Below are 26356 nucleotides of genomic sequence, written 5' to 3' on the forward strand. Positions count from 1 at the left end.
TTGTCCTTTAAGCCTTAAACAGAGAAGAGCTAGCGGCGCGCATGCCCCCTTCGCGGCGCACGCACTCGTCTCCACCGCTAGCGTGCGCATGCCACATACATCATGCAGCGTGCGCGCACCAGCAAGCTCTTCTCTGTTTAAGGCTTAAAAGACAGCAACGGGGGCAGGGGCAGCAGGGAGGAACTCTGCCGCCCCAAGAAGATTTTTAAATGCACCAGCGCTGGAGGGGGAAGAGCAGCGGGGGGGGGGTAAGTACTACCACCACCCCCTTAAAGAGAGACTCCCCCGCCCTTCCGGACCGCCGGAATGCTGAACCAGTCCAGAGGGCTTTTTAATTGTGCCCGAACCAAACCATGCACACTACTAACCATCAGTGCCATCAGAGTTACACATAATCACTCTGACATCTGCCGGAAACAACATCAGACTGGCCAGTCATGCTCAAGCATGGCACCATATAACATCAGACCAATGAGTCTTGAGGATAGTCGAGACAGGGTATGCAATAGAATTCGTGACTCTACCACAGTTCACGGGCATAAAGTTCATTCCCGAAACAGCTACACTGATGGAGGAAGTCAAAGAATTGTTGGGGAAACAGGCAATATCACCAGTGCTATGGGCTCATAGTCAAGCGGGATTTTACTCTCTGTACTTTCAAATCCCAAAGAGCGATGGGGGCATCTGCCCAATAGTGGACTTGCATTGGCTGGAACAGTATGTCGAATTGAAAAAATTCTGCATGATAATGTTGCAAGCAATCCTTCCACTTCTGCACGAAGAAATGTGGATCACAACGCTGGATTTGAAGGATGCATATTTTCATATTGGCATACAGGAGAACCACAGAAAATACATACACTTCACATTGGGCAAAGAAATATACCAATACAACGTGCTGTCCAGTCTAGCGACAGCTCTAAGGATATTCATGAAATGTATGGCCGTGATCATAGCCTACCTACGGACACTGGGCCTCTCCATCTCTCCATAGCTTGACGACTGGCTTCTCACTGCGAAAACAAAGGAACAGTTGGTATCACAGCTGCAGCGCGTAACTACTGTGTTAAGCGACTTGGGAGTGAGAATCAATTGGGAAAAATCACATCTACTGCCCGCCAAACGACTCCAGTATATTGGAGCGGAATTGGATATTGGAATGCAAAGAGTGTATTTGCCAGAGGACCGATACAAACGGATAGTTGAGATGGTGAGAGTTTTTCACACGTCACCACTGCAGAGGGCAAGAGCGATTCGGGTACTTTGGGGCCTAATGGCTTCTTGCATGTTGATGGTGCGCTATGTGAAACTACGGCTGAGAAAGCTGCAGACATGGATCTTGACCAAATTCTGCCCCAATGTCGATCCACAGAATAACCTGCTGCTTGTTCCAGAGGGAGTGTTGTACTCCTTATGTTGGTGGACCAGCAAGGCAAATCTCCTTCAAGGGATGCCATTCAGGACCCCAGGACCCACAGTAATGATAACAACTGATGCCTCAATGATAGGCTAGGGGGCACATCAGTTTCATTCAGCTGCCAACTCAAATGGTTTCCACACATGCAAGGAGTCCTGCTGGGCGGTGGAAGTAGGACAGCCTCCCCACAGGATCCCTTGGTCCCCTGGGCTTTCCCCCAAGATGGCAGGTGCCAGTGGTGGTGACATTCACTATATTTAAAAGGGATTTTCCCTCACACCAACCCCACCCTGGCAGAAGCCCAACAGTTTTGTTCATCTGGAAAATCTCTTGCACTTTGCAAACCTCTTTACTAGTGTATGTACAAAGCTTCTTGGGACTCACTCACATGGAAGTCCCAGACCAAACCACAAAAGATAGAAATATGATACTTTACATATCATGTGGGCTTCTAGACCTCGCCCATACTACCAGAAATTAATGCATTAATTTCCCTGAGAATTAGAAAATTAGAAACACTTTCCCATTAGAAAAGCATGGGGAAGTGCCTTTTGACAAACTTTGGCAGTTTTCTTGGGTACTTTTACAGATAGGAAGTCTAGATTTTCACAGAATGATGAAGAAACAAATAAGCTATCTTGTTCATTTCGTTGGATTTCTATCCATGTTGGGTTTTCACAAAACTCACTTAAGAAATCAAAAAAACGTGAAAACCTTTGCACTAGATATCTTTCTTTTTCTAACTCATTTGATCTCCTAGAATTTGTCTTTTTAGCAATTCTTGGCAGCAATGCTATTACATGTTCAAAACAAAGCAGCTCCTCTGGTCATCAATTAGCAAGGAGTGAAAGAGAGTGCATGGTCTTTTCATGATACAGGAGGAATGCTTGCAAACTGTAAGCCCTATACCAGCACATAGAGTATTATCCTATATTCCAAACTCATCAAAAACATTAACATGCTGAGACATCAGATAAGAAAGATATAACTAATTGCTTCAATTTGGTCAGCTTTTGGCGAGTAGTACAAGCAATTTCACAAAACTTATTTTTAGTCTACTTTCAGCTGGCATTCTGTGTGTGCGTCTGTCCCTATCAACTTCGCAATGCCTGGGCCAATATGAACCAAATTGGGTACAGTTGTAAGGACACCTCAACGGTGTCGATTGTGATTACATCATCCACTCCAATTCAAGATGTGAGATGCATAAATATTTGAGGTGCAAGTGGGATAACTTGTGAACCGCCTAACTGATTAGAACCAAATTTGTACAGCTGTCGGGCATAGTTTGTGATAATGTCATCCACCCCAATTCAAGATGGCGGACACGTGAACATTTGATGCACAAGAGGGCAAGCTTGTGGACCACTTAACCAATTTGAATCAAATCTGATATAGTTGTAGTAAGTGACACACAGGGACACCTCAATGGCATGGTTTGTGATAATGTTATCCACTCCAATTCAAGGTGGTAGACACATGAACATTTGAGGTGCAGCTGGGAGCCGATTTGGACCAAATTCAGTCCAGTTGTAGGGATAGTGAAAGGAAATAGGCAGATTAGTTCTTACTAGAACAACTTGTTGCTAAAATAGGTATACTAAAAGCAGAGCAAATATCTCTATAGTAGATACAATACAGAACAACCTGTCCCACCATCTCAATATCACCCTTCTCAAGGACAAGTGCACTCCGAAAACAGGATGTTGCTCTATCTTCCCTCAAGTAGAGCTAATAACGAAACATTAAAACAGACCAGTGTAAATATACTCCTGTGACTCTGAAGTATAAGCTTAGAAAGATAACTAGCAGGAGTAAAACTTTTCCTTGCCCCCAAGACTGGGGTAATTGGGAACTGAACACAGATCTTTTTGTAACTCAGTATCCCATATACATTGTCTAAGAATTGTTTTGGCTTTATCATATCCCCGGGATATTAAAAAGGTTGGGGGTGAACCCATATGACTGGAGTTTTCCCTTCAAAGACTTCTTCCAGTTAGGTTGGAAACAGCCAGGCCAGCCAAAAACTAAATAAATAAAGCCAGGCCCAAGCCTCAACTCTGACTAAACCCAATTCCAAACGTAGTGCTTCATAAGGCACACATTGTGGGTCTGAAAAGATATCCCTTGAGAATTTGGATTCAACGACCTCCAGAGGGACATGACCCTTATAGGCACACAACTAGTACCATACAGCAGCTGTGCTACTGCTTTTGCCTTGAACACCTTAATTGCAGAAGGAATATGGTGACCTGCACCAGTACAGAAGGTGAAGAATAGCTGCAACACTCCTCTGGGTACTCTCTGCGGCATATTTGACTTGAGCCTTCCAAGAGCCTGTGGCGTGGAAAACAACCCTCAAATATTTGAAGCACATTACCTGCTCAACATTGTTCCCATTTATTTGCCACCTATGCACAACTAGTCAATCCTCTCTAATAAAACGCTTGGTGTCCGTCCGTGGACGGACACCAAGCGTGTGTTCGTGCCTGGCCTGTTCTGGGCATGCCCAGAACAGGGCAAGGGAGGCACGAACGGCAGGACCCGGCAGCCATGTTGGGGCCGGGAGAAGGAGAAGTGGCCGCCGCCTACGCCAGGAGGAGAGTGCGGGAGAGGCGGCGGCGCAGCCATGGCCACGGCCAGAGGTGGCGGTGGCCGCGACGGGGCAACTGGCGGCGGGAGTGCGGGTGAGGCGGCGGCGGGGCCAGAAGCGGCCGCCGCAAATAAAGGAGAGAGGCGCCGGGGGAAGAGGCGGCGGGGAAGCTGGCCGAGGTGGCGGCGGAGCCGCGGCCGAGGCCTGGCGCCGCCAGTAAAGCCGGGCGGAGGGGGAAACCTTGGGGCCCGATCCCACCATTCCCGTCCCCCCGCCAAATTACTAAGGGCCAAATTGGCCCTGAAAAATGCCGCCGCCGAACCGCCCTCGCAGCTGCCCGATCCCACCATTTGTACAGGAAAGAGGAGCTCGCCAGCAGAGCTCCTCTTTCTGCAAAGGCTCTTCTCAAACTGGCGCTTTGAGCGGAAAGGACGCCCTTTCCTCTCAAAGCGCCAGTTTGAGAAGAGCCTTTGCAGAAAGAGGAGCTCTGCTGGCGAGCTCCTCTTTCCTGTACAAATGGTGGGATCGGCAGCTGGGAGGGCGGTTCGGCGGCGGGGGCCGAAAGCATTACTAGCGCCCGTTTTTCAACGGGCTAAAATTCACTTGTGTTTATATAATATACTTGTAAAACTGCTTGCAGTTTGGAAGCATATTAAGATCTTATGTCACTGTGATACTACGTTTTTCTCTAGCTCTATATGGTTTCATGACCCATGCTGTCTAATGGGAAAGTGTTCCCACATTTTCTGGTGCATCGATGCAGTATTCTGGGAGTCTGGAATTTTGTTTTATTTTTATTTTGTTTTAGTTTTATTTTTTGGTGGTCTGAGCAAGGTCTGGAACCTTGCAAAAAATTGCATGTTTCTAGCTTTTGTGGTTTGGTCTAAGTTTTCATGTCATTCAGTGAGGCCCAAGCAGGTAGAGGGACATAGGCATATGTGTGATTCCATACTGCAGTTTTTCAGCTTATAGCCCTCTTTGCCCAATTAAATTTGGAAAGAATTGATTTTTTAAAGCATTTTATTAAATCACAAGAGGATTGTCCTGCCTTTGGCATAAATTCTCAACACAATGTTACAGGACTCAGTATTGAGAGCCCTGTCCATTTTTATAAGCCGTAGGACAACATGAGATATCATATGTTTGAAACTTTCACTTTTATTTTATTAATAGTTTGTCATTCTTTAACAAGAAATAATACTGAAACATGAAAAGAGAAAAAAGTGACAAATGCAAATAGCTCCATGGCAAAATACTACAATGACAAAAGGTCAAAAGTGCTTTCAGCTTCTAGCTCTGTATTTATGAAGCCAAAGGGAAATTGGAGTGGCACTTAGAAACCTAACTACAGTCCATCTTTTTTATTCAAGCCACATTTTTATTCAAATTTCTACCTTTAATAAATATCTTGTAGTATTTTATCATTCAGACAGGATTTTATCATTTAGATACTGAATTTATCGTTCAGGTGTAATCATTCCCCTTGAGTTTCAAGCACAGAATTGGAAATACTATTCATGGGAAATATCAAATTAGCTTTCTTTATTTTTGATGCTAAATATATTATGTAATCTTAAGATAATATACCCATGCATGATTAAAATTGCCTTTGGTTAATTTTATTACGGTGTTTGTCACATCTGCACTTCTGACCATTTAACTCAGCCAACTAGTAATAATTTCCAATCTGGAAGGGCTTTAGGTTTTTTTTAAAAAGCTATTATTTTGTGTTGACATGTCCAGTTGGGGAATCAGTTGCTGGGAAGGCATCAAGGAGCCTTGCCCAGCACATTCCAGGACCTGGTGGTATTGAAGGAGTCAAAGGAGCAGCATCTGGAGTCATTTGTGAATTAGCACGAGCAAGGCTAGCACTAGATGAAAGAGGACAAAAGTTGGGAGAACTTGAAGACCGATCTGCAGCTATGTTAGCTAGTGCTGATTCTTTCTCAAAGCATGCGCATGAGGTAAGTCATTCTAATGTGTGGTGTGGTTCTGTACAAAAGAAAAATTTAACTTTTGAGGCTCACGTCACTAATTCTTTCACACTCCCATCTAGTAGGAATGTGCACGAACCTGTTCGGAGGCCCTTTTATGGGCCTCCAAACAGGTTCAAATACCAGGCCAGTTCAAAGTGCGTGTACTGACATGCACACGTGTGCATGTAACAGGTGCATGCATACCTGGTACTTCTGGCCATTTCCGGTTGAGGAGGGCAACAGGGCAGCAAGGATGTATGCTGCCATGCCAAAGGTTTTTACGAAGAACTGACACCAGTGGGGGTAAGCGGCTGGAGGGATAAGTGCACCCTCTCCTTCTCCCTGCCCTTCAAGCGCCACCCTCCACCACTTCCAAACTGCCCAGCCACGGTTCCGTGCACATCCCTACCATCTAGCTTCCCTAGATTGTGTGGCTCCATTTGTATACTCATATTGCTCAAAATGGCAGGATCACAGACAGGACTGATCATATGGATCTTTATTACTTGATTGACATCCTTCTGGCAGGATGCTAATCAGATATCAATCAGGTTTTATATTCTTACATGCATATAGCAAGAAGGTGCATTATAATGTACGGCTTATAATACATAATAAAATATGCACTTGTTCATATACCCATGGTCACCTTACTCATTTAATTATTCACCTTTACTTTATGATGGTATGATTTCTTTAACTGGTACTTCCCTATCTTGGAACAGTTCCATCTCCCCATGTAGATTATGCTATACTATGTACACTGTCAGATGCGTTACTATGTTGTGTTCTTCTGTTTTGTTTTTAGATGATGTTGAAATACAAAGATAAGAAATGGTACCAGTTCTGACAATGCTTGAAGAAAAATTTCCTTTTCATTGACTTCTGCAGGACCAGCGGAACTGGAAGGGTGTCAGCCAATGGATGCTGTTATTTCCTAGCACAAATTACACACTGTTTTACCTCAGTCATATGGCTCTAACTGAGGATTGTTATATTTAAAACTGGCACCCACACAATCACACACTGTGTGTGTGTGCGCGTGTCTTACCTGTGGGCTGACTGGGAGCTTGGGAGCAGAGTTGGGATAACAAAGAAAACACATGGACAAAAAGAAAACTTGGTATCAGATGAGCAGGGGCAATGCAGGATCTATCCTGTGTTTATATTTCATATGCCAAAAGTTTTTGTGCTATTGTTGTTGCTGCCAGTGTTTCGCCCTCCCATGGGAGGCTGCAATAAATCAGGGGTCCAAGAGCTAGGATAAAGTTGTTCACCATATGGGACTACGAGTAGCTGATCTACACCTACCCTCCTTAGAACACGTCATAATATCTGTTTCTGGAAATGACTTACTCTGCTACCACCTCTCTGATCTGACAAACTGGAAGTATGTGAGCTCCATCCTGAATCTATACATAGTTAACATGCACATAGTCTCTTCTTGGACCCCTGATCTAGTGTTCTTGTATTTGCATCATCATACTGTGTCAAGTGCAAAACAAGAGGATAAGTTACTTTTGCATTGTAAAACAAAAACAAAAAAAACGTGATTGAACTGCACATCATGCTGGAAGTTTTCATTTGTGTTATGGCTGTGTAGTGTGAAAAGTAAAAATGTCTATTACAATGAGAAAAATACTTGTCATCTTTCAGCCGACGATGGTTTTTTTCCATGCAAATACAGTTGGGTCAATTTATAAAATACTTTGAACTGGTTATGATTTTCATTCATGCTGAACATCTTTTGTCTGTTTAACAGAATGTATTCATGCAGCCACTTAAGATCTTCAGATATGTAGCTAGTTTACATGCCCAATAGGAACTTAACTACCAGGTGAAATTGTCTTGCAGTACAGAACTTTAATGCAGCTTGATGGATAATGGCAAGCATTTCTTATTTTACATTGGAAGAAAGTAATTCTAGACATTGGTCTAATCCAATTCAAAGAACTATTACCAAGTCAAATCCATCAGCCACGTCAGACCTATCAGCAAAGAGGCTGCCCACCAGAATCTGAGCACACTTACATGGAATAAAATTTCATTCAAATCAACAGAACTTACTCCAAGTAAGTGTCCTTCAGTTCACTGCATGAGTTGCAGAATGAAGTTTGTCAGAGTGAATATTTAGTGAATATAGCACTAAAAGCAAAGAATTAACCTCAGTATTTTACCACTTGAGCAATTGGTAGATTACTACTTAGATTTGTGTGAGGGAAAGGGTTTAAGATGTGCCAAACTGAAGCAGTATATATTTTGCTACTGGAGGCTGCACCAAAGCCATAATGTAGTTATTTAAAATATATATTTAGGAAAACTAAGAGTCTTTGTTGTCATGTCTGAAGCTGGAACTAGTGACTCATGATCATTCACAAACAGCCTTAACTAGTTTAGGCTTTATTTGTAAGCAAGTGCCAGTGCATGGCCAGTCAGTGGCTTGGTCTCCCCCCCCCCCCAACCTTGATTATGCTGTGCACACGTTGAATGGGTTGTCTGACTGGTATATCATGACTGCCATTTGAGCCAAAACATTTCCTGATGTGGATTCAGCAGCATATGCAAAATCCTTTTTTGCTCAAAATGAATTTTTTGGAGGAGTATTTGTGTGTATCCTGCAAGCCAGGTAAAAAATGATTGGCTGGCCATGTGCAGTGTGTGTTTTACATTGAGACTTGCTTCTAAGTAAATGTGCTTAAAGAGAAGGTTGAGCCCCCTTGAATTTAATGCAGTTAAATGCTTGAAACAGCCTGGTTGCAACCAAAAGTCACTTTCAGGGATTGAAACTATGCGCTGCAGGAATGTTTGGATCTGCTTTTCACGTAGGCGACTAGATTCTGTTTTCAGGTGCTGATTGTCTCCTCAGTGCAACTGTGGGTACTTAACATAAAATTTCACTGACCACATGGAAAGCAAATTCAGATTTTTCCACAACCATAGGAAACCTTGTGTCTGCAGAAACATCTTGGGCAGCAGTCAAATCACTGCAGTAGTCTTTGTTAAGTCTAAAGGGGGCTACAATTTAACTTGTTTCTGCTGCCTGAAAATATTTAAATAATTTTTGTGTTTAAATCACCTGATTTATTTAGCTATATATGAAAATATTGAATAAGGTTCATAAACTAAATAAAAAGATGGTAACTGATGTGGATTGTTAAAATGCTAACAATAGTACCTAATTATTGTGGTAACACAAATGCATTTGCCACATAACTGTTCTCTGTGCATTAGCAATTTCACTTTTCCAGTTGTAATTATTCACTTATATACAAATGACATGATTCAGCCAGAGCTGAGCGCTTTCAGCTGTAAAGATTCAACTGGAAAGCACATGTTAAGCTGTGTCAATGATAACTGATTTCAAATTGCTTAACTTTGGCTAGAACATTCCCACTATGTATTTTTGTATTTGGAGTCAAAAGCACAGAATCAAATCACCTAAAATATTATTGGCCTTTTGATGGAGAGGGAAAAATGCAGCAGGGGAGGGCGTCTCTCACACACAGAGTTAAAAATGAAATAGAATAATTATTTTGCCCATTATAGAAATGGCCAGAAAATGGAAATGGTATGCTCCTTGTGAAGCTGCATCATCATTTTGGGATGAAAGGCTCTGAGACAAGGCTACTTAGCCTCGTGAGCAACATGCATTTGAAAGTCAACAACAAATGAAGAGGACTGAGGAGGAAGTCCCATGCTAGCACAAAGGATATGTCAGCAAACCATCTGTGCGCTCTCAGGTTGTGTCTGTGTGAGTGAGAGAGAGAGAGAGATGGTTATACTATGAAAAAACTAAAGATTTTGCCTACAAAATGTTAGCAGAAATTGGTCATTGGCCAGTTGTATCTGTCCTTTAACAATATGTGTGTCAGTCCACACATAGGAGCAAGATACAGTTGCACAATTTATTTTATATAGTTTGTCCAGAAAATTACCATAATCAATTTCAGATTGATAGTTTTGTCAAATGCACACAGAATATGTCTGTGTACAGATGATAGCTTTTAGAGACTTGGGGGCAGTACTGTATAGCTGTCACTAGCCATGATATACATACTCATTTTTGAGGTCTGTTATGTTCCTGGTCAAACTGATTTTGCAACTTTTTCCTTAATGTGCTGAATTTTCTCAGGGTTTGAATTTTGATGTGAAATTGGATTTTGAGATGTGTGTGAAAAGTTTCTAAAAAGTGTATCCTCATCTTTTCACATCAGATTGCTGTTATTCACAGCCCAAACAACTGCTGATTTAACAACTTTGTTAAAAAGAAGAATCCCTTTCTTAATTAATCAGTTTTCTTCCTTCTAGAAACAGTGAGATTGTCACAAAGTCACTTAGATTTAGCTAGATGATGACATCGCGAAGGGCAAATAAAACTTTTCAGACCTTGCCCATAAGTGGTGTTTGCTTTTTGGCTACATGGGTGACCTCATCGTTTCTAGGATAAAGGCCAATTTTTTTAAAAAGTGCCAAAGAAGCAGTTCAATGAGGGCGGCTGCAGCAACAACAACAAAGATATGCTGAGGAAGGAATAACTGAAGAGAAGTGCAGCTGCTGGAGAAGATGGTGTGGTATTGCAGGGTATTATGAATACTACTTTCTTCAGCATCTAGCCAAAATAATGGAAGTGTGTTGTGTGGGACAAGAAAATATTTACAAAATATGCTCCCAACTTCAGCTCAGGTTTATACATCTTGATGGACTGTTTTGGCTGGTGATCATTATAAACCCCTCTCACATTCAGAGTCAAACTACATATGACATTCAGCACACCAATGTAGATTCATCTTTTAAAAATATATAGCTGCAGGGGCACAACCTAGATCAGAACTGTAAGGAAGAGGGTTCAGCTTTTCTTCCCACTGTGGTACCAGTCCAAATGCCCTCACCTACCCTGTAGCTTCTATTTGCTCCTGAACAGAATCCCTAGAATTCTGTTTGCCCCAGAATATGTTCTGGGGCAAATTGGGAAGCTGCCAATGATGCTTCCCTCCCAGAGCAAATGACAGCATTTGGAGAGGGGAAGTGATCCAGATCAAAACAAGTAGAGAGAAAATTACCCCTCACTTCACTGTCCCATTCTGGATTCTCCCCCTGCCCCGCCCTACTGCAGCTGGTTTTAAAGAATTACACTGATGTCTAAAAGAATGTCATGCAGTTTGATCCTTGCATTCACACCTACCCCTCAATGACTGGATCACTTCTAGAACTATTATTAAAGAGTGTTTTAATGTATCAAAGATTAAGAGTCCATGTGTCTATATGGGTACACTCATTTAGCCTTTTGTAAAGTCCAGTGTGTGGGGTCGGAGTAAAATGACTGGATCAAAAATAGTTGTGCATGTGTATAGGATTAAAGGAAGCAGATGCAATTTGGAATCACAAAAAGAGAGTAAAAAGACTCTGGCCCAGCAAGGCCTCATCCTCCCATTGTCTTTGCAGTTCTCAAACTGCTCTGATCAGGGCTCATGTCAAAGTAGCAGGGGCAATTTGCTCCAGAGATATAAGCATTTATACAGTTTGGGTGAACTATTCTTTTTATATTGATAAAATGCAAACTGCTGCTACTGGTCTTTCATGTAATGTTACCATGTTTAATTATAATAAACTGAAGAAATGTTTCTTCGGTTTAGAAAACTGCCAAATTGTAACTTCTGAATGTTACTTTATGTAAATATTCTGTGTGTGTCAAGCAAGTCTGAAAGTGCGACACCATCAGCATCTCCAGAAAAATTCATTATGATTGCTATAAAATAGTCATCTAATTTCTATCTCTACTCCTTGTATTGTTTTGTTACACTTTTTTTGCTTGAAGTACCTTTCATGTGATAATACTAAATTAGAAAGCTATAGCCAAAGGTGATTTATTGATGCAGTGACTTTTCCTTTTTGCTTTCTATAGCACTGATCTAAATCTGAATTGTAAACTTGAATTTCTTTTCCCTGCACTTTAAGTAATGCAAGCTTGATACTTAAACCTTTTACATACATTCGTATTTTAAATTCATTTATCTGTACATAATAAGCATAGTTTAAAACATTCATTTCAGCAAACTGTCTGTCTAAACAAATAGTTGCACATTGTCTGATGTGTAAACATTTCTTGTGGATAGTGGCTACCCTTATCCTACCCTTATCCACAGCAGATCTGTGAAAGGAAGGGACACAAACTTATTTCTTCCACTGAATGAATGTGTGAGCAGTTGTGAATAGGGGAGCTCATTGTACAAATGGGAGCTCCAGTGCTAAAAACAGACTGCTGGATTTGGGGGACTCGGTATAAGCAGTTTTAAGTACTAAAGACAAATCCTTAGCATTTTTACTTTTAAATTTACTGGAATACTTTCAGATTTGTTTAATCATACAAAACTGCAATTTAGTCTACTATATGGCAAGATTTGGTTCTATGTAACAGCACAAGCACAGGTAACCATGGCTGGATTGCAGCCTCAGCGATATCCTATTTATACATAATTCTAAAATAATATAGTTTATCAAATTAAAGTATCTATACCTTACCTTTAAATAAAACTTGTGTTATGTTTGTCAAGGAACTTAATGTATATATGATACATACAGAACTTAATTTAAGCTTTAAAAACCTATCAAGAGAATAGTAACAAATTAACTAGTCTTGATTAATTAGAAATACTTTGCTGTAAGTAGCCTAAAAAAGTCCCATTGTTTAATTAAAATCTAAAATAATGGCACCAAGATCAAAGTGTTCGAAAATACATGCCACCCAAATTGTAAATCTTGAATAGCTGCAGCTTGTAACTCTTTTTTTCCCTTTTTCAATTAGCAAGTATACAATCCTAGTTTTTCAGGTATTTTCTTCAGCCTTTGAAAATAAATTTCCAAAAATTAAAATCAAGTTTCATAGGTTGTTTTTTTCTTCTTTTCATTAAACCTTTACATTTTGGTTTCTGCATATATGTATTATACCCATCGAGTGCTACTTGTACTCAGAACGGTTTCTAAAGTGCATATTCTTGTGGCAGGTAAACTATCCGAGTTGTTAGTGCTCTAAGGCATATGGATGAGAATATGACTGCACTTGCAGTTTGTGTGCAATGACTGAAAAGTGTTTATTGTTTACCTTTGTTCGCTGTGCACATTCTCAGCTGCACTTGCTCCCACAATCTGATTAGTCTGTACAGTCTTGTGAATTATATTTCTCTGTGAATGTTAGTGATGTTGCTGCCCAGAAAAAATACAAAGATCCTGTTAAATGAATTTATAGTTGGTGGGGAGGGGGCAACGAGGTTAAATGTTCAGTAATGTGAATTATCTAAAGTTAAACAATGTTTAACATAATTGAGAATTTTTTAAAAAAAAATGCATGGATGCTATTAAACACATGTCCTTTATAAATCATGGTTCATGGATGAGTGTAACTTTTTAATTTTTGAAGTAATTTGAGGTATAAATTTTGAATAATAAAATCAAAGTTGCAACCAAATCAGTATAAGTATTTTATCCTAAATCACCTAGAAACTGATACTTCTAAACGTCAAGCAACTGTAGAATGTTTTCACTTTATCATTACATTTTTTCATTGCATATTAACTGGCATTTGATTTTTTGGATAAAATCATGCTATGATCTATGAAGTTACTATTGATATTGGGTGATGCAGAGTGTGGAAACTTTTGAGAGTTAACTCCCCCTTCTAAAAATGTGTAAATGTTGTTATGTTACTTTACATACAACACTATTTATATTGGTTAGATCTAGCAGAAACATTCTGCTTTCTCATGCTACTGTTTCATTATATAAGCACCACCGGGGGGGCGGGGTGTGGGGGGATGAACAGCATCAGTAAATGTTTCTAACATTACTCCACTGGGTAAGCATGCTTGATATAAAACTTCTAGCTTATATGTATCTTAGTCTCTGTACATGTGTCCTTTATTTTATTTCTCATTTATTAATTTCAGTCTTGCAGAACCCCACTATGTGTTTTGAAGATGAAACTGGGAAATGCATCTTAAGACAGGGCTGCAAATTCATCTGTCTACAAATAAGAGTTACATATGAACTGCAAACCATATAGTTAAAATGGAAATGTTAGATTGCATAGTTATTTTACTTAATGTAATTGATCCTAAATTATGTCATAAACATTAAAATTAAGTATGGGATATTTTTGTAAATAAAAAATACCTGTGCAGCTGGTATTTTAAAATTAAAAAATGTACTATACATTAATGTTTCAGAAAATAATGTTCATATGTGTATATGAATGTGTCATTATGCTGAAGGGCTCTGTTTGGGCAAAATAAACTACTCAAATCTCTCCTGAAACAAAACAAATCTAGTTGGTTTTATGTGTCATTTTCTCTTATTAAAATGATATGTGACTGGGGCAGATATCTGTCAATCACTGTATTACATGAAAATACGTGTGTTGCTCTCTTGACCCTCTGTATTCAGCAGTGTAAATAAATGTGTTTAATTTGTGCATTTGGGAGTATCTTTTGACAATGAAGATAAATAGTTGACCAGTGGTACCATTTGGGGTAGGCCAAGTGAGTGCCTTCCTCACTCTGCAACTACTTGTATTTCATACTGTAATGTCCTACACCTTAGGACTTCCTAGATCATACATGTTCTATTTTTCTTGGTTGCATGGATTTGAAGGGTAAAATTGCAATTCCATTAATGATTGCTCAGAAGTGGCTCTTGTAGCAATCAAACTGCATGATTTATCTTGCAGGAGAGTTTAGCAGATTTGGTTGAAGCAGCTCAAGTACTTCCAAATGATGACTTAACATAAGAAGAGCCCTGCTGGATCAGGCCCAAGTCTATTCTAGTCTATTCATTTAGCATCTATTCTATTTTATTAGATGCTATTTATTTAGATACTAGTCCAGCATCTTATCTCGCACAGTGGCCCACCAGATGCTGCTGGAAGCCTACAGGCAGGAGCTGAGGGCATGTCCTCTCTCCTGCTGTTACTCCCCTGCAACTGGTATTCAGATGCTCCTAAATCTCTCCTGCTGTTACTCCCCTGCAACTGGTATTCAGACTTTGCTAATCAGATTGTTACTGCACAAGTCATTTGAAGAGCGTACTGGTGACCTCTGGCTCACTTGAGCTCTCAGAAGCATCTTGCTGACCACTGTTACAAACAGAATGTTGGACTGGTTCAGTTTGGTTCAAATCAGTTCATAAGTCGTGCCTAAAACATTCCTGCGTCCGTCATCTTGAATCAGGGTGGATTATATCACAAACTACACCACTGAGGCATCCCTATGTGTCCCTACAGGTGTAGCAAACTTGATTCAAATATGCTAGGTGGTCCAAATTAGCCCACTTGTGCCTCAAATGGTTTACACATCTGCCAACTTGAATTGGGGTGGATGACATCACAAACTATGGTGCTGAATTATCCCAATGTGTCCCTACAATTATACCTGATTTGGCTCATATTGGTCCAGGTATTGTGAAGTTGAGGGGACACAGAGAGAGAGAGAGAGAATGTCGGGTGATTCTTAGTCTATTGGAAAGTAGACTAAAAATTATACTGAGACAAATAGTAGCGTGAGGGAGATCATCAGGAAAATGGCATGGGGGCGGGGAAGGGAGAGAAAGTGGAGATTCCAGAGTGGAGTATCTCACAGATGCTATCTGTAAAAGCTTGCAAGAGACATATTTTCTTGTAACTGTTGCATCTAGTGGTGCTCCATTTGCTGAATGTCAGAAAAGTACCTTCACCTAAAGTTTCAGCAGCATCTTCAGTTGATCATACATATCTTAAGAAACTTTCACATGAAATCGAATACTGCTGTTTAGTCCAAGTTGGTAGTAGCCCATTAAACCTGGCAGTACCATTGTTCATTGGCTCCACCCACCACCACTTTCAGGTGTCTCTTAAATTAAGTGAAAGCTGTATGCCTACAGCATGAACCTTATGTATACTAACTTAGAAGTATGTGTGCATACAGTAGTCTTAGTGGTACACACATATTCATCTCCAATTCTGAAGGTTCCTCCCAAGAATATTTTTGGTCTTGAAGACCTATTTTTTTCACTGGGAGATTACAGAGCTTGCTGATGATATATGTGAGCTTCTGATTCACAAGACTACATGGTATGTGTGAAAGCAATTTCCCCCAAATCAAGGACCTTGCACACTCCATTTTCCAATTGTTTGTGAGTAAAAATCAAGGTAGAGGGAGGAAGTGACCATCTGCTAAGCAGCAGCTAGGCTCCTACCTTGCTTTTTACTCACAACTGGAAAACAGGAGTGGACACAACTTCTTAATTTGGGTAGGACATGTCTCCTACCCTAATCAGAACCATGTGAACCAGCCTTCTGTGTCACTGTTGCATATTGTGCCTGTCATCAGTCTTTTAGCTCAATTGTCCACATGACTCGCTGGTGCATGTTTTTATGGTTTTTGTGATAGCGTTACCTGGAATACACATTACTTCTACCACAGTGATACTGCTAAAAACTCTCTCCCTGCAGTGACCACACACACTGCAGGCACTCTCCCTGAAAGGACCAATTTCCCCTTCCTCATGTTCTTTGACTCAGTGTGGAACATATCTCCATCATGGCTGCACTAGCCCAGGTAGACATGGTCATGTGAACAACCTCAATGACAACATGCTCCTCACTTGAAGTATCCATATGATGACTGGTTAACCCATGGTTAGAATGTGCTGAACTGTGCTTCTCCAGGCTGAGCCATAGTCTCCTCCAAAGCAGCAATGATCAGGAATGTACCAGTCCTTGGATAGCTACAAGGGTAACAACACTCTGGCCAGAATTAATCAGTGAATATAGGAGCTGGAGACTGTAACAGACTTCTAAGGTAAAATTGTGTGCCAAGTCAGGTCCACTCCTGGTGCCCACAGAGCCCTGTGGTTTTCTTTGGTAGAATGCAAGAGGCGTTTACCATTGCCATCTCCAGTGCAGTATGAGAGGATGCCTTTCAGCATCTTCCTATATCGCTGCTGCCCGATACAGATGTTTCCCATAGTCTGGGAAATGTACTAGTGGGGATTCAAACCAGCAACCTCTTGCTCCCTAGGCAAGTTACTTCCCTGCTGCACCATTAGGTGGCTCAGCAGACTACTACCAGGGATAATATTTAGATATCACTTTTCTCAAAGTGGTTTTCACAGAAAAATAAAAATAAAATTGATAGAGGCTGATTTGCTAACACTCAGTTCACTATGCTAGACTCTACAGATGAGCACCTCTTCACCAGATTAACATCACCACCTAATACTCTTTTAAGCAACAAGCATATGGTAACACATTTACCACATACCATATGCTTGTTGCTTAAAAAAGGCTAAATAAAACACTATTAAAATGTTTTAATGTCTCCCCTCCCTCCCTCCCTCTCACACACAGCAGCCAGATACAGACTCACAGACCCCCTCAGCCATACATAAAAAGGTAAAGTTGTGCTGTTGACTCCTGGTGACCACAGAACCATGGTCACCAGGTAATGTTAAAACATGATTTACCATTGTCTCCTGCACAGTATGAGATGATGCCTTTCAGCATACTGCAGCCATACACAGACACCACACACACACAGAGCAGACACTGGAACAGTAGCAACTAACCATTGAATTATCAGCTAAGTACAGAAAGGAGTGTGTACATATGCATTATAGATGTGGCACTGGTTTTATCACCTCATTGAGATAGCCACTTATGGATGTGGATTTGAAAATATCAGCACGTGTGGTATAAGAAGAAATTCATATAACTTTCATGACTCCCTTTTTTCCATTTGTGCACTTTTTGGAAGTTTGGATTGAAACTACACAATGAAGGAGTTACTGAAAGAATTACTGGGTGTTTTGCGATTTTATGTATTAGCCCATATGAGATATCGGTATTCAAATTATTGGTTATATTAATGTTTATGTGATTGAGTGAGTGAGTGAGTGCTATCAAGTCAGTGTTGACTCTTAGCGACCACATAGATAGATTGTCTCCAGGATGATCTGTCTTCAAGTTGGCATTTAAGGTCCCTCAGTGGTGCATTCATTGCTGGTGTAATCAAGTTCATCCACCTTGCTGATGTTTGTCCTCTTCTCCTCTTTTCTTCAACTTTCTCCAGCATTCTAGACTTCTCAAGGGAGCTAGATCTTTGCATAATGTGTCCGATGTATGATAGTTTGAGCATGGTCATTTGTGCCTCGAGTGAAAATTCTGGATAGATTTGTTGTATGATCCATTTGTTTGTTTTCCTGGCTGTCCATGGTATCCTCAAAAGTCTTCTCCAGCACCAAAGTTCAAAAGCGTCAATGCTTTTTCCATCTTTCACATACATAGAGTGTCACAGGGAAAACCATTGTCTAAACTATTCTAATCTTTGTAGGTGTAGACATGTCATGGCATTTAAATGTCCTTTCCAAAGCCTTCATGGGCAGCATGGTATAGTGGTTAGAGTGTTGCATTAGGACTGAGGAGAGCCGAGTTCAAATCCCCATTCAGCCATCATACTTGCTGGATGAGTCTGGGCCAGTCACTTCTCTCTCAGCCTAATCTACTTCACAAGGTTTTTATGAGGAGAAACTTAAGCTCTTTGGAGGAAGAGCGGGATATAAAATGTAAATCATCATCATCATCATCATCATCCGTCAGTGAGGCACTACGCTGGCGTGGTTGTGGGGCTTGCGTGCTCTGAGGAAGGTGAGAGCTATGCCAGAGGTCCAACCATACTGGACAGGTCTCATCAGAGGAGCTAGACAAAGAGTGCCTCTCCCATCAACGATATGGTAAGATGTAAATTTAATAAATCTACAATGGACCAGACGTCGCCCGGGTCAACAAAGACCGCACCAGGTGCTGGAGTCCCTGGACATATGGTGGCAAGTGGGCTACAGGACTCAGGATCTTCAGTTGAGCAATCAGGGCTGGAGACTGCAAGGTTACTGGAAGAAACATTGCTTAACCGGAAAATATATACGAAAATTGCCAACAAGGAAATAATGATCTGCTATTACAAGTCTAGTCCAACTAGAAGAGGTTATTTTAAAAGAATGTACCAAATTTGGAAAGAGAAGCACCCAGATACAGAAATAACAGAACAAAGGCTAGCTGACCAGAGAAGATTCATAATAAGAAAGAATGTATTCACAGAAGTTGAGCTGGAAGAACTGCAAAGAGCAACACAGGTTCAAGATATGGAAGAAGAATCACCACCAATTGAAGAAGTTGCTCAGGCGCAGGTGGAGGAGGTGTTGGAAATAGAGGATGCCACTGTTGCTGAACTGTTTCAAAATCAAAACCAGGAAACTTCCCCTTTCCCTTCACCTCAAAAACCCAAATGCCGTTTAACAGAAAAGCAACAAGAACTAAAGCAAAAAATAACTGAGCACATGAACCAAACAACCACCAGGGTTCGACTTCCAGCTCTAAAAACAGTTGCCAAAAAACAACTTGCTCAGGCATTAAAAGATGTCAATGCTGCACTTGCAGAAATAACAACCAAGAATTTGCAAGAAACAAATCAACTAATGTACAGTGCAGCAACAATAACACAAGAGCTCGGATATAAGATCAGTGGACCTGTAAAAAAAAAAGCAGTAGATCACCTAAATGGAAGATTAGATTAGAAAATCAAATCTCCAGGCTTAGATCAGATGCTAGTAAATTGAAAGATATGAAAGACAAGAAGCTTAAGAATGAAAACACCAAACAGTATCTGCTCCAAAAATACCACCTAGATTCAAGGAAAATTAGGGAAGTCCTGGAAATAATAAAGCAGCAAATAACAGCAGTGTCAAAGAAGATTAGCAGATACGAAGCCAGAATTACACAACACAGGCAGAATCTCCAATTCCAGTCGAATCAGAGACGTTTCTACCAAAGCATAGAAGGAGAAACTGCAAGAAACGTAGAAACACCAAATAAAGAAGAAACAGTGCAATTCTGGGGGAAATTATGGGACAACCCAATAGACTATAATAAGAAAAGAGGCTGGATGAAAGAGGTCAAAAAATGTAACCAACAAATGCAAGATCCAATAGTAACACCAGAATTAATAAGTGAAAGAGCAAAGAAAATTAAAAATTGGACTGCTCCAGGCGACGATCAACTGCATGGTTTTTGGCTTAAACACCTAGCAAGCCTTCATAAACAACTATCAAAACAGTTCAATCACATTTTGAAGGAGATGATATTGAACAATAGCTAACAATTGGGAAAACTCATCTCATCATGAAAGACCCAGCAAAAGGTGCAGTTCCAAGTAATTATGGACCGATAACCTGCCTGCCAACCATGTTCAAATTATTAACTCGAATAATAGCAGAGGAAGTGATGCAACACTTATTAACTAATAAACAGCTTCCAGTTGAACAGAAAGGAAATTGCCCGAACACCAGAGGAACAAAAGACCAGCTGCTGATTGACAAAATGATTTTAGAATATTGCAAGAGAAGAAAAACAAATCTAAGTGTTGCATGGATTGACTACAAGAAGGCCTTCGACTCATTGCCTCACACATAGATACTAAAATGTTTAGAAACAACTGGTGTCAGCAAAAACATTCAGATATTTATTTTAAAAAGCAATGAGCATGTGGAGTACACAGCTAACAATCAATGGCGAGACACTTGGACAGGTTAGCATTAGAAGAGGCATTTCCCAAGGGGACTCACTATCCCCTCTGTTGTTTGTAATTGCCATGACCCCACTTTCACAAATACTAAACAAAACAGGCCTCAGATAACAAACATCTAAAATATCAGGTCAAATCAACCATCTGCTGTACATGGATGATCTGAAGTTGTATGGAAAGTCCCAGTCAGAAATCGAATCACTGCTAAACACTGTCCATATATTCAGTAGCAATATAGCAATGGAGTTTGGACTAGACAAGTTTGCTGCATTAATAATGAAAAGAGGGAAAATAACAAAAACAGAAGGAATAGAACAGCCCAATGGAAGCAAGATCAAGAACCTGGAAGAGAAAGAACCTTACAAATACTTGGGCATACTCCAGCCTGATTACATCGCACACACTGAAGTGAAAAGAAAAATGGGAAGTGAATACATCAGGAGAGTTAGAAAAATCCTCAAGTCCAAACTCAATGGCGGGAACACCAAACAAGCCATAAACACCTGGGCTATACCTGTTATCAGATGCACTGCAGGAATAATAGACTGGACCCAGGCAGAGCTAGAGACGCTAAATCGTAAGAACAGGAAAATAATGACCATCCATCATGCTCTGCACCCCCACAGTGATGTAGAAAGGCTATACCTCCCTCGCAGCTCAGGTGGAAGAGGAATGCTGCAAGTCCATCAAACAGTAGACGAGGAGAAAAGAGGTCTTGAAGAATATATCAAGGACAGTGAAGAAGATGCACTTCAAATGGTCAATAACAAGAAACTATTAAACTCGAATGAAACAAAGCAGGCCTACAAGAAAGAACAAGTCAAGGATTGAGCAGAAAAATGGAAAAATAAGCCACTGCGTGGTCAATATTTGCACAATATAAGTGGAAACTCAGACCTCACCAAGACCTGGCAATGGCTTAAGAATGGCAACTTGAAGAAAGAAACAGAGGGTTTAATACTGGCTGCACAAGAACAGGCACTAAGAACAAATGCAATAAGAGCCAAAGTAGAAAAGTCAACAACAAACAGCAAGTGCCGTCTTTGTAAAGAAGCAGATGAAACAGTGGACCACCTGATTAGCTGTTGTAAGAAGATCGCACAGACTCACTACAAACAAAGGCATGACAAGGTAGCAGGGATGGTACACTGGAACATCTGCAAAAATACAAGATACCTGTAGCCAAAAATTGGTGGGACCATAAAATTGAAAAAGTTGAAGAAAATGAAGATGCAAAAATATTATGGGACTTTCGAATACAAACAGACAAACATCTGCCACACAATACACAAGATATAACTGTAGTCGAGAAGAAAGAAAAACAAGTGAAAATAATCGACATAGCAATACCAGGGGATAGCAGAATAGAAGAAAAAGAAATAGAAAAAATCACCAAATACAAAGATCTACAAATTGAAATTGAAAGGCTGTGTCAGAAAAAGACCAAAATAATCCCAGTGGTAATTGGCACCCTAGGTGCAATTCCAAAAGACCTTGAAGAGCACCTCAACACCATCGGGGCCACAGAAATAACCACTAGCCAATTACAAAAAGCAACTTTACTGGGAACAGCCTATATTTTGCGATGATATCTATAATAACCAACAGTATTGGTGATAAAATTCAGCCATCCCAAGTCCTTAGGAAGGACCCGATGTCTGGATAAAAACAAACCAGTCAATAACACATGTCTGACTGTGTAAACAAGAAATAATAATAGTAATAGTAATAGTAACAACAACAACAACAACCCCCAGTGAGGCACTACCTTGGCGTGGTTGTGGGGCTTGCGTGCTCTGAGGAAGGTGAGAACTATGCCAGAGGTCCAACCATACTGGACAGGTCTCACCAGAGGAGCCAGACAAAAAGTGCCTCTCCCATCAACAATATGGTGAGACGTAACGTTAATAAATCTATACCGGCTCGGTTGTCGCCCGGGTCAACAAGGACAGCGCCAGGTGCTGTAGTCCCTGGACATATGGTGGCAAGTGGGCTACAGGACTCAGGATCTTCAGTTGAGCAATCAGGGCTGGAGACTGCAAAGTTACTGGAAGAAACGTCGCTTAACCAAAAAAAATATATGAAAAATGCCAGCAAGGAAGTCATGATCTGCTATTACAAGTCTAGTCCAACTAGAAGAGGTTATTTTAAAAGAATGTACCAAATTTGGAAAGAGAAGCATCTAGATACAGAAATAACAGAAAAAAGGCTAGCAGACGAGAGAAGATACATAATAAGAAAGAAAGTATTCACAGGAGTTGAGCTGGAAGAACTGCAAAGAGCAACACAGGTTCAAGATATGGAAGAAGAATTACCACCAATTGAAGAAGTTGCTCAGGCGCAGGTGGAGGAGGTGTTGGAAATAGAGGATGCCACTGTTGCTGAACTGTTTCAAAATCAAAACCAGGCAACCTCCCATTTCCCTTCACCTCAAAAACCCAAATGCCGTTTAACAGAAAAGCAACAAGAACTAAAGCAAAAAATAACTGAGCACATGAACCAAACAACCACCAGGGTTCGACTTCCAGCTCTAAAAACATTTGCAAAAAAACAACTTGCTCAGGCATTAAAAGATGTCAATGCTGCACTTGCAGAAATAACAACCAAGAATTTGCAAGAAACAAATCAACTAATGTACAGTGCAGCAACAATAACAACACAAGAGCTCGGATATAAGATCAGTGGACCTGTAAAAAAAGAAAGCAGTAGATCACCTAAATGGAAGATTAGATTAGAAAATAAAATCTCCAGGCTTAGATCAGATGCTAGTAAATTGAAAGATATGAAAGACAAGAAGCTGAAAAATGAAAACACCAAATAGTATCTGATCCAAAAATACCATCTAGATTCAAGGAAAATTAGAGAAGTCCTGGAAATAATAAAGCAGCAAATAACAGCAGTGTCAAAGAAGATTAGCAGATACGAAGCCAGAATTACACAACACAGGCAGAATCTCCAATTCCAGTCGAATCAGAGACGTTTCTACCAAAGCATAGGAGAAACTGCAAGAAACGTAGAAACACCAAATAAAGAAGAAACAGTGCAATTCTGGGGGAAATTATGGGACAATCCAATAGATTATAATAAAAAAAGCAGGCTGGATGAAAGAGGTCAAAAAATGTAACCAACAAATGCAAGATCTAATAATAACACCAGAATTAATAAGTGAAAGAGCAAAGAAAATTAAAAATTGGACTGCTCCAGGCGACGATGAACTGCATGGCTTTTGGCTTACACACCTAACAAGCCTTTATAAGCAACTATCAAAACAGTTCATAAGAACATAAGAACAGCCCTGCTGGATCCGGCCCAAGGCCCATCTAGTCCAGCATCGTGTTTCGCACAGTGGCCCACCAGATGCCGCTGAAAGCCTCAGACAGGAGTTGAGGGCGTGCTCTCTCTCCTGCCATTACTCCCCCACAACTGGTACTCAGTGGTACCCCGCCCCCGAGGCTGGAGGTGGCTCACAGCCCTCCGACTAGTAGCCATTGATAGACCTCTTCTCCATGTTCAATCACATTTTGCAAGGAGGTGATATTGAACAATGGCTAACAACTGGGAAAACTCATCTCATCATGAAAGACCCAGCAAAAGGTGCAGTTCCAAGTAATTATAGACCGATAACCTGCCTGCCAACTATGTTCAAATTATTAACTGGAATAATAGCAGATGAAGTGATGCAACACTTATTAACTAACAAACAGCTTCCAGTTGAACAGAAAGGAAATTGCCCGAACACCAGAGGAACAAAAGACCAGCTGCTGATTGACAAAATGATTTTAGAAAATTGCAAGAGAAGAAAAACAAATCTAAGTGTTGCATGGATTGCCTCACACATGGATACTAAAATGTTTAGAAACAACTGGTGTCAGCAAAAACATTCAGATATTTATTTTAAAAAGCAATGAGCATGTGGAGTACACAGTTAACAATCAATGGCGAGACACTTGGACAGGTTAGCATTAGAAGAGGCATAATGCAAGTAGGAAATATCTTCTAGAGTATCTTGGATGTTGATGTCCCTGCTGTACAGATTTCCAGTATACTCTTTCCATTTCTATTTGATCTTCTCTGAATCAGTTACTATCTGTCCTTTGGCATCCCTTAACACACCTTTTCGAGGTTGGAACCTCCTTCTGAGTTCAGAGATCTTTTGGAAAACTTGCCTTGTTTTTCCGGGTCTATTTCCACCCTCATGGTCTTTACAGATGAGCATTGTAGTATTGCTCTTTGTCTCTTCTAACTGCTTTCTGAAATTCCCAATTAAGTTCCTTCCCGAGGTCTTTATCTTTCTTGACTTTGGCTTCTCTCCTCTTCTTGGCAATTTCCACCATCTGTTCTAACATCCATTTTGCTTTCTTCTGTTTCTTGGTCTTTGGCAGTCTCCTTTTTCATTCGTTCTTAACAACTTCTTTGATTCCATTCCACAGTTCCTCTGATTCCCTATCAATAAGGTTCAGAACTTCAAAGCGATTTTCGATGTCCTCGTTGAAAATGGTGGGTACATTCTCAAGATCATGTTGTGAAAGCTGAATAGTTTTGTTTTCCTGCTTTAGCTTGACTTGAAACTTTCACATGAAAAGTTTGTGATCTGTTCCACAGTCAGCCCCTAGCCATGTCTTTGCTGTTATAACTGAGCTCTTCCACTTCCTTGCACCAATAATGTAATCAGTTTGATTTCTGTGTACTCCATCTGGTGATGTCCATGTGTATAGGCGCCGCTTTGATTGTTTGAAGAATGTGTTAGCAATGAAGAGATTATTGGCTTGGCAGAAACTAATAAGTCGTTCTGCTTCATTTCTGTTTCCTAGGCCATACAGGCCAACTGTGTTCTCCACCTTAACTTTTCTAACTTTGGCATTCCAGTCTCCAACCACCACATCTTGCTTGCATGTTCTGTCAATTTCAGACAGAACCTGAGCATAAAACCCATCAACTTCCTCATCTTCTGCATCAGTTCTTGGGACATAGACTTGAAGAACTGTCATGTTAAAGGGTTGTCCATGAAACCTAGTTGATATTAGTCAGTCACTGACCGCATCATACCCAAGTATGATGTCATTGCTATATCCTTCCTGACTATGAAAGCAACACCGTTCTTTGGTTTTCATGTCCTGAGTAGTAAACAGTATGATTTTCTGACTGGAAGTGTCCCCTTCCAGTCCATTTTAATTCACTGATGCCCAAGATGTCAATCTGTAGTCAAGTCATTTCATCTTTCACTGTGTCGAGCTTTCCCATATTAATGCTTCTGACGTTCCACGTTCCCTGTCTTTGCAGCTTCAGATTTTCTTTTTCTGCACAGCAACATCAGCTGCTAGACGTCCAAAAGGCTTTAGTCTAACGGTGTCATAAGCACCATCAGTACTCTGAGAGGTCCTCGGCTCTTCCTCAGTAGGATGTTGAGTACCATCCGACCTGAGGGGTCCATCATTCAGCACTACATCTACAATCATTCCATTTTGTCTAGCCATGTGGTTTTCTTGGTAAAATACAGGAGTGGTTTACCATTGCCTTCTCCCATGCAGTATGAAATGATGCCTTTGTCATTTTCACTGAAGTGATTGTCCACCTCCAGCACCTTCCTATATCGCTGCTGCCCAATATAGGTGCCTACTTGCTTTAGCTGGGCAGCTGGGATAACCTTCGCACTTTGGGTGACCCTACTGGGAGTATACCTCCCAGCATACTTTGCTCATCCCTCCCAGGAACACCCCCCCGCCACGATGAGGCAGCATAGCAGGACTTGGAGGGAAATGCTTATGTA

At 40.7% G+C, this 26356-nt stretch overlaps 1 protein-coding gene across 15 annotated transcripts in view; it reads left to right on the forward strand.

Annotated features, from left to right (window-relative positions):
- Positions 1-14450, forward strand: part of STXBP5 (syntaxin binding protein 5) — a 235009-nt gene extending 220559 nt beyond the window's left edge. For all 15 annotated transcript variants that reach the window (XM_053291487.1, XM_053291414.1, XM_053291434.1 and 12 more), the window contains 2 exons: positions 5754-5974; positions 6795-14450. In XM_053291487.1, coding sequence (XP_053147462.1) covers positions 5754-5974; positions 6795-6836 — 263 coding nt within the window. In that variant the 3' untranslated portion in view covers positions 6837-14450. The remainder of the gene's footprint in view (positions 1-5753; positions 5975-6794) is intronic.
- The last annotated feature ends 11906 nt before the right edge of the window (positions 14451-26356 follow it).

This window comes from Hemicordylus capensis, chromosome 1 (genome assembly GCF_027244095.1).
Source record: "Hemicordylus capensis ecotype Gifberg chromosome 1, rHemCap1.1.pri, whole genome shotgun sequence".
NCBI lineage: Eukaryota > Metazoa > Chordata > Lepidosauria > Squamata > Cordylidae > Hemicordylus > Hemicordylus capensis.